Raw genomic sequence first — 15916 nt, 5'->3', positions numbered from 1 at the left:
AACTAGTGATATGAAGAATAAAGAGCCACATGGAGTTAGTAAGAAGTCATTCCCCCCCTTTCTTCTTTTTTGGTGTTTTTTCCCCATTCTTTTTCCTTTTTTGGAGAGAATATAATGTTTTGCATTTTTGATTGCATATTATGTTTAGATCCTTGTAATTTAGTTTTTGCATTTTCTTCTGTTTTCTATTGTTTGTTCGTTTTATTCAATGCTTGTTTGTGTGATGTCGAAGTATAAATTAAGAAAAAAAGAGGGTCATCAAATAGTATTGCCCCCCATCTTAGTTTGAGGACTATCCCTGCCTCCGGGTCTGGTGTCATTTGGATGGATACTGGAATCAGCAAGGGAGACCCACATGACCCGAAGGTGCTGCTATGGAATGCCAGGTCAATGATTCATAAGACCACTGCCATCCATGACTTGATCGTGGATGGAGAACTTGACCTGGCATGTGTAACAGAGACTTGGTGGGATGAAGCAGGTGGACCTGTCCTTGCCACTGCTTGTCCACCAGGTTTCTCTTACGCACAGCAACCCAAGTCATGTGGGCAAAGGGGTGGGTGGTTTGCAGTGATTTGTAGGAAGTCAGTAATTTGCACCAGGCGTCCTATTGGGAAGACACAGTTCTCTGAGTGCATATTCTTGAAGTTGGACAATAGGGGCAGTACAGGATTCCTTTTGGTGTACCGACCACCCCGCTGCACCAAGGATTCCCTGCCCAAGCTGCTTCATGTTGTGGCAGATGTTCTCCTGGAGACTCCTAATTTGGTTGTCCTGGGGGATTTTAACATTCACGCCGACACAACCTTACAAGGGGCCGATTGGGACTTTGTGGAAAGCATGGCCTCCATGGGCTGTCCCTAAATAAGTTTGGCCCAACTTATAGTCGCAGAAATGCCTTAGACCTGGTTTTTCTCCTCTATGGATGTTGATGATCTGACACTAAGTAAAAGCGAAACTAAATAAGTGCCATGTTCAGATCACTTCCTGGTGCAACTGGACTTCTCCACAACCCTTCCCCTCTGCAGGGAGGTGGGTTCGATTTGGATGGTCCGCCAACGCCACTTAATGGATCCAAATGGTTTCCAGAGAGTGGCAGGGGATGTTTTATCCCATGTTGATGGCCTTTCAGCTGATTCCCTAGTGGCCTGTTGTAATGTGGAGTTAACCAGGGCTATTGAGTATCTGGCTCCAAAAAGCCCACTCCGATTGCATGGAGACCAGACAGCCCCATGGTTTTCCAAGGATCTGAGGGCAACGAGATGGCTAGAGCGCCAGTGGCAGAAACCTCATTCTGAATCTGACCGGACACGGGTTAGAGCTCAACGTTGAGCCTACCAAATGGCGATAGTGAAGGTGAAGAGAACCTTCTTCACCCCCTCTACTGCATCTGCAGAAAACAGCAGCAGGAGACTCTTTCAGGTGGTTTGCAATTTAATGGAACCATCTCTCCAATGGTGCCCGGTACAGGCCACATGATCTCCTGCAATGATTTTGCAAAGTTTTTTTGCAAATAAAGTCACTCAGATTAAGAGAGGTAGACTCCCCCGTGGGAGCAGGGCGGGGGCTGGTGAGTGCTAGAGTCCTGTCTAGTAAAGTTGCGTGGGATCGATTCCAATCTGTTATGTCCGAGGATGTGGACAGGCTGCTTAGATGAGTCAAACCAACCACCTGTCTCCGTGATCCTTGCCCATCCTGGCTCATAAAAGCTAGCCGGGAAGGGCTGGGCGATGGGCTCCGTGGGGTGGTGAATGCTTCTCTCTGTGAGGGAGCCTTCCCAGACACACTGAAAGAGGCAGTTACAGTGGTACCTCAGGTTAAGAACTTAATTCGTTCTGGAGATCTGTTCTTAACGTGAAACTGTTCTTAACCTGAAGCACCACTTTAGCTAATCGGGCCTCCTGCTGCTGCTGTACAATTTCTGTTCTCATCCTGAAGCAAAGTTCTTAACCCAAGGTAATATTTCTGGGTTAGCGAAGTCTGTAACCTGAAGCGTATGTAATCCGAGGCACCACTGTATTAAAGTGCTTCTTTAAAAAAAAATCTTTAGACCCAGCCAATATGGCCAACTATCGCCCAGTCTCAAATCTTCCATTCTTTGGCAAGGTGATTGACTGGGTGGTTGCTGAACAACTCCAGGGACGCCTGGAAGATGTGGACCATTTGGATCCCTTCCAGTTGGGATTCAGGCCTCACCATGGGACTGAAACTGACCTGGACACGATGATTTCCGGCGGGCTAGGGACAAAAGTGAGAGCTGTTTCCTAGTTCTGCTGGATCATTCAGAGGCTTTTGACACCATCGGCCATAACAACCTTTCGGACCGTCTAGAGGGGCTGGGAGCTGGAGGAACTGTTATACAGTGGTTCCACTCCTTCCTCCTGGGCCGTGTTCAGAAAGTGGTGTTGGGAGATGAGTGTTCAGACCCCTGAGCTCTCACTTGTGGGGTGCCTCAGGGTTCCGTCCTCTCCCCATGCTTTTCAGATTTCTACATGAAGCCGCTGGGAGAGATCAGGGGGTTTGGGCTGGATGTTCATCAGTATGCGGATACCCAGCTCTACTTCTCTTTCAAATCAGAACCAGTGAAGATGATGAAGGTCCTGTGTGAGTGTCTGGAGGTGGTTGGAGGATGGATGGCAGCTAACATATTAAAGTTGAATGCTGACAAGGTAGAGGTCCTTTTTTCGGAGACAGGAGGCAGGCAGGTGTGGAGAACTCCCTGGTCCTGAATGGGGTAACTGTGCCCCTAAAGGACCAGGTGCACAGTCATTTTGGATTTGCAGCTGTCAATAGAAGCGCAGGTCAATTCTGTGTCCAGGGCAGCTGTTTACCAGCTCAATCTGGTACGCAGGCTAAGACCCTATCTGCCCTCAGACTGTCTTGCCAGAGTAGTGTATGCTCCAGTTATCTCCTGTTTGGACTACTGCAATGCGCTCTACGTGGGGCTACCTTTGTAAGTGGTCCGGAAACTGCAACTAATCCAGAATGCAGCAGCTAGACTGGTGACGGGGTGCAGCCGCCAAGACCACATAACACTGGTATTGAAAAACCAACATAGGCTCCCATTGCATTTCTGAGCACAAATCAAAGCGTTGGTGCTGACCTTTAAAGCGCTAAACGGCCTCAATCCAGTATACCTGAAGTAGAGTCTCCACCCCCATCGTTCTGCCTGGACATGGAGGTCCAGCACCAAGAGCCTTCTGGCGGTTGCCTCACTGCGAGAAGTGAACTTACAGGGAACCAGTCAGAAGGCCTTCTCGGTAGTGGTGCCCTCCCTGTGGAATACCCTCCCACCAGATGTCAAAGGAAAAAACAGCCACCAGACTTTAAAAGACATCTGAAGGCTGCCCTGTTTAGGGAAGCTTTTAATATCTGAAGGACTATTGTATTTCAATATTTTGTTGGAAGCCACCAAGTGGCTGTGCCGCAGGGGAAAGCCAGCCAGATGGGTGTGGCATAAATTATATTATTGTTATTATTGTTGCTGTTGCTATTATTATTATTGAAAACAAACACTGCCAAATTCTTTTCTGTACATCCAGAGACTTGACAATAATCTTCACTTCCCAGGAAATCAGGTTTTTTGTTGGAAGCCACCAAGATTGGCGGGGGAAATCCAGCCAGGTGGGCGTGGTACAAATAAAAATATTATTATTATTATTGAAGTTCTTTTCTGTACATCCAGAGACTTGACAATCATCTTCACTTCCCAGGAAATCTGGGAAACCTGAGTGGAAAACTCCATACATTTATATGGTTTCCTGCCTGTGTGAATTTTCTTATGGATAGTAAGGTCTTCACTCCCTCTGAAGCTCTTTCCACGTTTCATAAATCTGGTTTTCCCCATGTGAGTCAGCGGATGTTTCCTAAGCTTCCATATTGACTTAAGCTTCTCCCCTGTGGGAGTTCGCCAATGTAATGTAAGTTTATCCTTCCTGTTGAAGCTCTTTCCACATTCAATACATTCCAATGGTTTCTCCCCTGTATGGGTTAGTTGGTGTATTCTAAGTGCTCTACTTTTGCTGCAGCTCCTTCCACATGCCATACATTAAAATGGTTTCTTCCCCATGTGTTAGTTGGTGTCTTATAAGGTGTCTATATGGATGGAAGCTCTTTCCCATATTCAGTACATTTAAATGGTTTCTCCCGTGTGAGTTCGTTGGTGCGTTCTAAGGTCTCCACTTCCACTGAAGCTCTTTCCACATTCAATACATTTAAATGGTTTCTCCCCTGTGTGAGTTCGCTGATGTATTCTAAGGTATCCATTTCGACTGAAGCTCTTTCCACATTCTATACATTCAAATGGTTTCTCCCCCGTGTGAGTTCGTTGGTGTCTTCTAAGGTCTCCACTTCCACTGAAGCTCTTTCCACATTCAATACATTTAAATGGTTTCTCCCCCGTGTGAGTTCGTTGGTGTACTCTAAGGTTTCCACTTCCACTGAAGCTCTTTCCACATTCTATACATTCAAATAGTTTCTCCCCCGTGTGAGTTCGTTGGTGTACTCTAAGGTTTCCACTTCCACTGAAGCTCTTTCCACATTCAATACATTTAAATGGTTTCTCCCCCGTGTGAGTTAGTTGATGGCTTCTAAGGTGTCCATTTTGACTGAAGCTCTTTCGACATTCAATACAGTTAAATGGTTTCTCCCCTGTGTGAGTTCGTTGGTGTATTCTAAGGTTTCCACTTCTACTGAAGCTCTTTCCACATTCAATACACTCAAATGGTGTCTCCCCCGTGTGAGTTTGTTGATGTTGTCTAAGGTTTCCACTATCATTGAAGCTCTTTCCACATTCAATACATTCAAATGGTTTCTCCCCTGTGTGAGTTCGTTGGTGTATTCTAAGCTTTCCATTTCGACTGAAGCACTTTCCACATTCAATACATTCAAATGGTGTCTCCCCCGTGTGAGTTTGTTGATGTTGTCTAAGGTTTCCACTATCATTGAAGCTCTTTCCACATTCAATACATTCAAATGGTTTCTCCCCTGTGTGAGTTCGTTGATGTTTTCTAAGTGTTCCATTGTCCCTGAAGCTCTTTCGATAGTCAGTACATTTAAATGGTTTCTCCCCTGTGTGAATTCGTTGATGTGTCCTCAGTCTTCCACTGTGACTAAAGAACATCCCACATTCCATGCATTTAAACCTTTTCTTTGTTCTTCCCAATGAATTCACAGATGGCTCCATAGAATTCTGGCCATCATCTTCCTCACCTGTTTGGGAGTGGGGGAGGGGGAAGAGAATCCTGTTAAGACTTTCAAGACAAGAAAGGAACTGAACACATGCCAGTCCAAGTATGCACCTTCTCCTATTTTAATACTGTCACTTTTTTCCACTGTTCTATTTTCCAATCTTTTAGGAATGCAGATGAGATAATGGCAACAACACATGATCACTCCATTCACACTTAATAAACTGCATTATTTTATAATCTGTGGTGGAATAGGCTTCTTAGAGACATCTATATATTTCTCTTTGTCCAGGGAGGAAAGGATCACAGGTTCAAGTAGCAGTCTCTCCTATGACTAAGAAGTCAAACTTTCGTGTTACTATGCCACATGTAACTGTTAAAATATTGCAATATATTAGGATCCCCAAACTTGGCCCTCCAGATGTTTTGGGAGTACAATTCCCATTACCCCTGACCACTGGTCCTGTTAGCTAGGGATGATGGGAGTTGTAGTCCCAAAGCATCTGGAGGGCCAAGTTTGGGGATGCCTGTATTAGAAGATTCTGCTCGATTGGGCAAAGGCCCACCTAGTCCAGCATCCTGTTCTCACAGTGGCCAGCTAGATGCCTGTGGGAAACCAGCAAGCAGGATTGGAGTACAAGAGCCTTCTCTGACTTCCTGTGCTTTCCAGGAACTAGTATTAAGAAACATTTTTGCCTAGGACCGTGAGGGCAGAGCACAGACATCAGTCTAATCCTCTTTTTCAAGCTATCCAAGTTGTTGGCCATCACTGTCTCCTGTAGGATGGAAGTCCATAGCAGTCTCTCCTATGACTAAGAAGTCAAACTCTCATGTTACTGTGCCACAAGTCACTGTAAAAATATTGCAATATCTTAGAACAGGCATCCCCAAACTTGGCCCTCCAGATGTTTTGGGACTACAATTCCCATCAGCCCTGACCATTGGTCCTGTTAGCCAGGGATGATGGGAGTTGTAGTCCCAAAACATCTTGAGGGCCAAGTATGGGGATGCCTGTATCAGAACATAAGAAGAGCCTGCTCATTTGGGCAAAGGCCCACGTAGTCCAGCATCCTGTTCTCACAGTTGTCAACTAAATGCCTGCGGGAAACCAGCAAGCAGGATTTGAGTACAAGAGCCCCCTGCCTTCCTCTGCTTTCAGTCTAATCCTCTTTTTCAAGCTATCCACGTTGTTGGCCATCACTCCTGTAGGATGGAAGTCCATAGAAGTCCATTTAGAGTATTGCTCATATCTTGGGCAATAGAATGAAAGGTGTTTTAGCAGAAAAAATTCATGACAAGCAGGCCGGCTTTCTACGAGGACGTCAGATGAAGGAGAATATAAGGAATATAATTGATATTATTGAATATTTGGAAGTAAGAAATGAGAAAAAAGCGGTCTTAATGTTTATTGATGCCGAAATGGCTTTTGATAATGTTTCATGGGCTTTTATGAAAAAGATAAAAGAAAAAATGAATTTTGGGGAAGCATTTGGGAGAGTAATTGATGCAATTTATTTTTACCAACAGTCTATGCTGATTGTTAATAAGGTTATAAAAGAAAAGTGTAAAATAACGAAGGGGACAAGACAAGGATATCCCCTATCACCATTATTATTTATTTTGGTATTAGAGGCCCTGGTGAGAGAGAAAAAGTGGAGAAATTAATTACAGGAATAACAGTAGAAAATAAAGCATATAAATTAAAAGCTTCTGCAGTTCACCTTGTAATTACAGTAAAGGATCCCATAAATACTCCACCAAAGGTAGTAAAAAAAGATACAGGACTTCGGGCAGGCCGGAGGCTTTAAACTAAACAAGAATAAGACTATGTTTTTGGTAAAAAGCACAATGGAGCAAGGCCAAAAGGAATTACAACAGAAAACAGAGTTAGTTATACATAACAAAGTCAAATACTGAGGTATTTGTTTGACAGCTAAGAATATTAATATTTTTAAAGACAATTACAAGAATGAGTGGAAAGAAATAAAAAGAGCTTTAGAGATATGGGGAAGAATGGATTTATCATTTTGGGGAAGAATATCAGTAATAAAAATGAATGTATTGCCAAAAATGTTATTTTTATTCCAATCAGTCCCGGCAATAGGCAACGCAGGATGCTTTGAAAAATGGCAAGGAGATATATCTAGGTTTATCTGGAAAGGGAAGAAACCAAGGATAAAAAATAGATTATTAACAGATGTAAGAGAGAGAGGTGGTTTCACCCTGCCGGATTTGAATCTTTATTATGAAGCATCCTGTATCTGCTAGAACCAGGAATGGATTACATTGGAAAACACAGATACTGTATTTTAGACCTGGAAGGACATGAATTATGGATAGCATGGATATTTATGGTAGGAAAAGGCCTAGGTGCATAGAGCTTCTCAGAATCATACAGTAAGAAAATCAATTTTTAGGGTATGGGAGAAGTATAAAAATTTGTTTGAGTAAAAAACACACTGGTGGCTTTCCCCCTTGGAAGCAATATCTCTGAAAAAAATTGAATATGAGAAGTAATTGGCCGACTTATAGAGAGCTCTTAACTGAAGTTGAAAACCAACTGAAATAAAAAGATTTTGAAGAGATAAGGGAAGCTGTAACTGACTGGTTACAGTACCATCAACTAAACAATATCTTTAAGATAGACATGAAAAAACTATTAAAAGAGTTGTGTCTAGGTGAAAAATTCCAAAAAGGTATAAATGCAATATATGACCAACAGAAAGCAAAAATTATTATTAATGGAGAGTTTGGAGAAGAAATCAACATCTTTAAAGGCACAAGACAAGGATGCCCCTATCCCCAATGCTATTTACAATAGTATTAGAGGTTCTATTACAGAAAATAAGGCAGGACAACCAAATAAGAGGAATAGCAGTTGGTGAAAAAAGATACAAGAGCCTTTGCAGATGATGTTATGATCACAACAGAAAATCCCCTACAATGTACACCTAGAATATTGGAATGCATAAACGAATATGGCAGATTAACAGGATACAAATTAAACTTTGGGAAAGCAAAATACTAGTGAAAAATATGGAAGAAAAAAAATAAATTTAACAACACTATAGACTTAAGTAATGAGAACTATGGGAAAACATGGAGTGAAATTACAATAAATTACAGGATTGGAAATTAAAAAGAAAATAAGGTATCTTGGAATAAATTTAACAACAAACACTATAGAGAACTATGGGAAAACATGGAATGAAATAAAAAATGACTTGCAAGTATGGGGGAAATTAAATCTTTCCTTACTAGGGAAAATATCGGTAATAAAGATGAACATATTACCAAGGATGATGTTTTTATTTCAAAGTATCTCAATACTAGGAGGAGATAAATGTTTTAATAACTGGAAAAGAGATTTGGCTAAATTTGTATGGTCAGGGAAAAAGCCAAGAATAAAACACAAAATAATGATAGATAAGAAGGAGAGAGGAGGATTTGGTCTCCCAGACATGGAGTTATATCATGATGCGGTGGGTCTGACCTGGCTAAAAGAATGGATCAAATTAGATGACTCTGATGTATTGAATTTAGACAGAGTAGAGACAAGATTTGGATGGCATGCCTATCTAATAGATGAAAAAGTCAAAGTACATAAAGGCTTCCTAGGGCATATAGTCAGAAAGTCTATATATAAAATATGGGAGAAATATAAAAGACTCCTAGATCCGAAAACTCCCTGGTGGGCATCGCCAGCAGAAATTGTCGCAGTGAAAAAATTAAATATGAAATAAAATTGGGTTACCTATAAAACTGTATTAAAGGAAGAAAATCTGTTAACCTATGGAAAGAAACGCAATAAAAAATTTCTATAAAAAAAAATTAAAGGATTATACAGAAATTAAAGCTCATATTAGTGATTGGTTCCAATATATTCAAATTAAGTATAGATTAGCGAAAGACAAAAAGCTAGGATTTGAAAAAGAAATATCAAAATTTGATAAATATTTAATACAAGAAAAATCAAATAATATATCTAAATTGTATAATCTGACCTTAGAGTGGGAAACAAAGGATGAATTGGTTAAAGCATCAATGATTAAATGGGCGCAAGATATTGGGAAAAATATTATGTTTAAACAATGGGAAAAATTGTGGAAAGAAGATATGAAATTCACGATGTGTTATATACTGAAAGAAAATTACCTCAAAGTACAACATAGATGGTATTTAACACCTGAAAGAATAACAAAAACGAATAAAAATTATAGCGATGTCTGTTGGCGATGCAACACTGGAAAAGGTACTATGATACATATATAGTTGTGATGGGATGATGAGCTGCTTGTGCGTAAAATAGTAGTCCCTCAGAGTTTGTTCAAGCCCACAAACTTCTGTCTGTGACAGAGCCCCTCAGACATGGCTGCTCTAGTCGCTTGCAGATTCCGACAGTGGTTGCTTTCGGAATCGTTTCCAGCATAAAACCTCCTTAACGGAAACATGTCTTCTGGACTCACGGCGTGACAGTTTCCGGCGAGGAGTGGGTCTCCCTATGGGAGGTTCTGATACCTCCCCACTGTTCTCGCTGGACGTGTCCCTGAGCCCTCCCTCTTGCTCACTTTCCCTCAGAGATCCACCTCTCCCTCTGCTGGTTCCTGCTTCAGCTGCTGACTCTCTCCCAGCCTCCGTGAGCCCTTCCACCAGCGACCCATCTCTCCCCCTGCTGGTGCCTGCCTCTGCTGCCGAGTCTCTCCCAGCCTCCGTGAGCCCTTCCACCAGCGACCCATCTCTCCCCCTGCTGGTGCCTGCCTCCGCTGCCGAGTCTCTCCCAGCCTCCGTGAGCCCTTTCACCACCTGTTCCTCCGATGGCAGTTCCCTGACATCCACCTCCCCTCCAGGGCCCCCTTCACCCCCTCCCGTTCCCTCTCCTCTGGGCGGTGAGGAGGTAAAACCCCGAAACGAATCCTCTTCATCTTCAGACGTTTCGAACATTTCCCTCCATCGGTCGCCGTTTCCGGCTCGCTGAATCCTCCTCCTCCTCGGAATCTGTGAACCCCTCCAACTCCTCTTCTTCGTCGGTGGTGGCAAAGTATTCCCTCCGGAACCTCACTACAGGCTGAGGTTTACGTGGGAACCTCTGATGAAAAGTTTCTATTAAAACCTCGTCATTGACATCCTCTGCCATGACCCAGGTGTTTTCCGACTCCGGTTCCCCTTCCCACATTACCAAATACTTTACTTGATCTCCCTTCCACCTGGAATCGAGGATCTCCGCTACATGGTAGCTGTGTTCCCTTTCCTCCATTGCTGGTCCTCGATTGACCCTCCCTTCTCTGTCCCCTTTATACGGTGACAGCAACGACCTGTGGAAAACTGGGTGCAGCTTCATGTGGTTCGGTAACCGGAGTCTGAAAGCCACTGGGTTGACCTGCTGCGTGACTTCAAATGGGCCCAGCCTTTTGGGTGTTAACTTCTTACAACCCCCTTTGAATGGTAACCCTTGGGTTGACAGCCACACCTGATCCCCCACCCTAATGGTTTCACCTTCTCTTCTGTTTTTGTCTGCCTGCCTCTTATATTCCTCCTTGGCCCTGTCTAAGTTCAGTTGGAGCTGACGATGGATCGCTTCCATTTCTTCTACGAACTGTTCGGCAGCTGGAACGCTCCATCTCTCCCCTTCCCCCCCTGGGAAAGCCCTGGGATGGCACCCGTAATTAGCCAAAAAGGGGCTCATCCCTGTGGACACATTCTCCGCATTGTTGTAGGCAAATTCTGCCAACGCCAGCTTCTCCACCCAATCATTCTCCCTGTCATTGACATAACACCTCAAATATTGCTGGAGGATGCCATTGGCTCTTTCCGCCTGCCCGTTGGTTTCAGGATGCCGGGCAGTTGAAAAATTGACCTCTACATGCAGCAAGCTCATGAGCTTCCTCCAGAACCTGGAAGTAAATTGTTTCCCTCGGTCTGAGACCACCCTCAAGGGGGCGCCATGCAACCTAAACACATTTTCTACAAACAATTTAGCTGTTTCTTCTGCCGTGACAGCATGTGAGCAGGCTATGAAGTGGGCCATTTTGGTTAACAGGTCTACCACAACCATGATGGCTGTTTTCCCTCTGGCCTTTGGCAGATCAGTCATGAAATCTATTGCCACTGCTTCCCATGGTCTTTCAGGTGTGGGTAGCGGTTCTAATAACCCTGCCGGTGCCCGCCTCTCCCCTTTGGCTCGCTGGCATTGGTCACAACCTCTCACATACTCCCGCACATCTTCCCTGACCTTGGGCCACCAAAATTCCCTGGTAACCAGCCACATGGTTTTGTGTTGCCCAAAATGCCCTGCTGTGGGGCTATCGTGCAGCTGCTTGAGTACCTTTCCCCTCAACTCTCCTTCAGGTATATATAACGCTCCCTTGTAATACAACGCCCCGTTTCTCTCCTCAAAACCTCTGGGTCTATCTCCCTCCCTCCTGAGACCCCGAGTTTGTCCTGGGCGTATTCATCATTCTCCGTTCCCTCTACCAGTTCTCTTTGCCCCACCAATGCCGCTCCACACACCCAGCGGTCCTCTGGAATGACATGTCTTTCTTCGGGTGCTCCCTCCCCCTCCAAATATTCAGGTTTGCGTGAGAGAGCGTCCGCCCTAATGTTCTCTGGGCCTGGCACGTAACAAATCTCAAAGTTAAATTTGGAGAACTCCTGAGCCCATCTCAACTGCCGTTGGTTAAGCACTCGTGCCGTTCTCCAATACTCTAGGTTCTTGTGGTCAGTGCACATTTGCACCTTATGTTGTGCGCCAATTAGCAGGTGCCTCCATCTCCGGAAAGCCTCATGAATGGCAAGTAGTTCTCGGTCATACACCGTGTCGTTCCTCTCGGATTTGTTCAGCTTTCGCGAAAAAAAGGCACACGGTCTCCACTCTGACTCCTCCTTTCCTGGCTGCAGAAGAAGCACCGCCCCTATGGCTCTGGCTGATGCGTCTGTTTCGACTCTCATCTTTTTTTGTAAATCCACATGCAGAAGTTGTTCTTCAGAGGCGAAGGCCCTTTTTAGTTCCTCAAAAGCTCGCTCCGCCTCCTCAGTCCAAACGAATTTCTTCTTACTGCTGAGACAGTCCGTAATGGGCGCCGTCAGGTGGGCAAAGTTTCGGATGAACTTACGATAAAAGTTCCCAAACCCTAGGAACCTCTGCACATCCTTCTTGGTTTTGGGTGTTTTCCATTCCAGCACTGCCTGGACCTTGCCTGGATCCATGGCCAATCCCTTGTCTGACAGGCGGTACCCCAGGAACTCCACCTCCTTGGTATGAAACTGACATTTCTCCAGTTTCACCCACAGCCGGTTGGCTTGCAGCCTGCTCAACACTTCTCTGACGTCTCTCACATGCTGCTCCTCATTTTCAGAATACACCAACACGTCATCTAGGAAGGCCACACAATTCTTGTAAAGCAAAGGCCCCAGTACGTGGTTCATAAACGATTGAAAGCACGCCGAGCCTGCTTGTAAGCCAAAAGGCATAACGAGATATTCAAATGCCCCCAAAGGGGTGAACATGGTGGTTTTCCATTCATCCCCTTTCCTTATACGTATCAGGTTGTATGCCCCCCTTAGGTCCAGCTTTGTAAAAATCTTTCCCTTCCGCACCCTGGTCAAAATGTCGTCAATCCTGGGCATAGGGAAGGCCAATGGTTCAGACACTGCGTTTAACCCCCTAAAGTCACACACAAGTCTAGGCTTGTCCGTGTTTTTTTTATCCACAAAAAACACTGGGCTACCTCCCACCGCTCTGGACTCTCTGATGAAACCTCTCTTCAGGTTCTTGTCAATGAACTCTCTTAGCTCCTGCATTTCTCTGTCTGACATGGCGTACAACTTGCCTACAGGAAGCTGTGCCCCAGGGAGTAAATTGATTTGACAGTCAAAGGGTCTATGCGGGGGTAGTTGGTCAGCTTCCTTCTCGCTGAACACGTTGCTGAGATCTGCGTATTGTGGTGGTACCTTCACTTTCTCCATTACTTCCGTCCCTGCGAGGGTGGCTTGGGCCCCTGCTGAGCCCTTTCCCCCTTTGCAGTGTTCTAAGCAATGTGCTGAACCAAAGGAAACCACTCTCTGATGCCAGCCCACCAGCGGATCATGTAACGCTAGCCAGCTCATCCCCAAAATAATAGGAGCTCCTCCTAAGGTGGCCACATTAAACGCTATCAGTTCTGTGTGCCTTGCCACCTTCATTATCATTGGGACGGTCTGCAAGCTAACTTCTCCTCTCAACAACTCCCTGCCATCGATGGTGGTCACCTGCAGGGGGTTGCTTAAAGGGATAGTCTGTATCTGGTGTTCAGCTGCAAACTCTTTGCTCATGAAATTGCAGGAGCTGCCTGAGTCCAACAGCGCCTTTATCTTTAGGGGGTGTCCATTTTGCAGCTCTAGCGACACTTCTATCACTAGGGCAGGTTTAGGAGGTTCTGGCATGGGCACTTTCACTGCTCTTTGGCCTGGCTGCTGTGCCTCAACGGTGGCAACCAGGCGTTGGCTTTTACTTGCTCCGGTTTTTCCTCCTCTCTTCCCTCAACAGCTCCCACCATCCCTTGCCATTCCTTCCTCTGGGGGCAGACTCTGGCAAAGTGACCTGGCTGTTGGCAGAGATAGCATTTCCGGGCGCCTTTTCCCTCCTTCTTTTCCCCCTCCCTAGGCTTTGAAACTGCGCGCGCGCGCTGTTCCGATTTCCATCGGCTCTGCCGGCGGGAAAGTTGTCTCTGGAATGTCTGGAATGCGGAACTCCTTCAAACGTTCCCCCTTCCTTCCCTTCCCGCCTCTCCAAAGCTCTCACCTCCTGGCGCGCTCCTATGGTCAGCGCTGATTTGGTCAGCTGATCCATAGAATCCGCCCTGGGACCCCGGGAGAGTTCGTCTTTCACAGCCGAAGCTAGGCCTTCTTCAAATAGCATTTGAATGGGTTGCGCCGATAAGTCCCACCCCAATCTGTGAACCAGCATGGTGAACTCAGTCCAGTACTCACGGACAGATCGGCTCCCCTGCTTGCAAGCCATTAGCTGTCTGCGCACCACTCCCTGCTCAATATCGCTGGAAAACATGAGATCCATTGCACGAAAGAACTTCATGGTGTCCTTTAGGACGTCATTATGCGTTGCCATCAGGGGTCTAACCCAGTCCCTCGCCCCTCTTTCAAGATGCCCAATCACGAAAGCCACTCGCGATTCCTCGTCAGGGAATTCATCAAACTGCACATTGAGGGCATATTGCATCTCTGTTCTAAAGGCATGGTAGTCCTTGGGGTCCCCCCCAAACTTCTGCACCAATCCGGGTACCTTTCTGGTGAACTGGGTGGCTCTCCCCTTCTTGTCTGCATCCTGAGCCCTTCTCTCCTCAAGCCTCGCCGTCTGCAGCGCCAGTTGGATCTCCAACGCTCGGTACCTTTCTTCCAAGCTTGGACCAGCTCCAACCCCTGCTCCTTCGGTTCCGGCTGGGTCACTCATGATGCCTTCTCCTGCACAAACAGCTTACAAAGACTGTCGGAATGCTGTGATGGGATGATGAGCTGCTTGTGCGTAAAATAGTAGTCCCTCAGAGTTTGTTCAAGCCCACAAACTTCTGTCTGTGACAGAGCCCCTCAGACATGGCTGCTCTAGTCACTTGCAGATTCCGACAGTGGTTGCTTTCGGAATCGTTTCCAGCATAAAAGCTCCTTAATGGAAACACGTCTTCTGGACTCACGGCGTGACAGTTTCCGGCGAGGAGTGGGTCTCCCTATGGGAGGTTCTGATACCTCCCCACTGTTCTCGCTGGACGTGTCCCTGAGCCCTCCCTCTTGCTCACTTTCCCTCAGAGATCCACCTCTCCCTCTGCTGGTTCCTGCTTCAGCTGCTGACTCTCTCCCAGCCTCCGTGAGCCCTTCCACCAGCGACCCATCTCTCCCCCTGCTGGTGCCTGCCTCCGCTGCCGAGTCTCTCCCAGCCTCCGTGAGCCCTTTCACCACCTGTTCCTCCGATGGCAGTTCCCTGACAATAGTGGAATTGTTTAAACATCAAACAATTTTGGGAAATAATATATACTGAAATGAAAAAAAATGTTTAGATATTCATTTAGGAAAACACCAGAAGATTTTCTATTGGGAATAGTACCAGGAAGCCTAAAGGAAGAAGACAAGACCTTATATTTATACGCAACAGTAGCCGCAAGGCTATTGAGTGCGAAAAACTGGAAAAGTGGTATTGTACTGACAAAAATAGAGTGGCTTGCCAAATTATTGGAGTCCTACAATATATCCAAAACAATGGGAGAAATTGGAAGGATCTCAAAAGAGTAGATAGATAGGGACTGGAAGGTGTTTAAAAGATACTTGCAAAACCATATCGAAAAATCAGAACTCCTATTGGAATAAACAAGTTCAGTTTCAAACACTGAAATACTAAATAAGATGGATAACAATGTGTAATAGAAAAAGAAGTTCCTGCGCAATGTTTGCCATCTTGCCAAAGGTTGCAGGCAGCTTTACCTGCAGCAATTGTATGTTGATTGCCCTCTTAGAAGACAAAGTCCAGCAACTGGAGGAACGTGTAGCTACGCTCCAAAGAATTAGAGAGCTGGAGCCCTTCTTGGAAGCAACAGAGAACACCGTCTCCACCAAGGAGGAGACAGGGGACACCCCTGAGAAGGAGGCTAGTTCACCAACACAGGAGCCAGATATATGGAGAAACATGACTCAAAGAAGTAGGAGGCCCAGGGTTCGCTCTGATTGTTTAGAAATACACAATCGCTTTG

The 15916-nt window shown here is 45.5% G+C and overlaps 1 protein-coding gene across 2 annotated transcripts in view; it reads right to left on the bottom strand.

Moving 5' to 3' along the window:
• Nucleotides 1-3325: 3325 nt before the first annotated feature.
• The window catches only part of LOC308580938 (uncharacterized protein), a 55466-nt gene continuing 42875 nt past the window's right edge, over nucleotides 3326-15916 (bottom strand). For both annotated transcript variants that reach the window (XM_081183271.1, XM_081183272.1), the window contains one exon: nucleotides 3326-5211. In XM_081183271.1, the coding sequence (XP_081039397.1) occupies nucleotides 4133-5211 (1079 nt within the window). In that variant the 3' untranslated portion in view covers nucleotides 3326-4132. The remainder of the gene's footprint in view (nucleotides 5212-15916) is intronic.

This window comes from Podarcis bocagei, assembly GCF_964188305.1.
Source record: "Podarcis bocagei genome assembly, chromosome: 2".
In the NCBI taxonomy this organism is placed as follows: Eukaryota; Metazoa; Chordata; class Lepidosauria; order Squamata; family Lacertidae; genus Podarcis; species Podarcis bocagei.
Note: the sequence above shows the minus strand (reverse complement) of the source record. Positions and strands in the feature narration are given on the sequence as shown.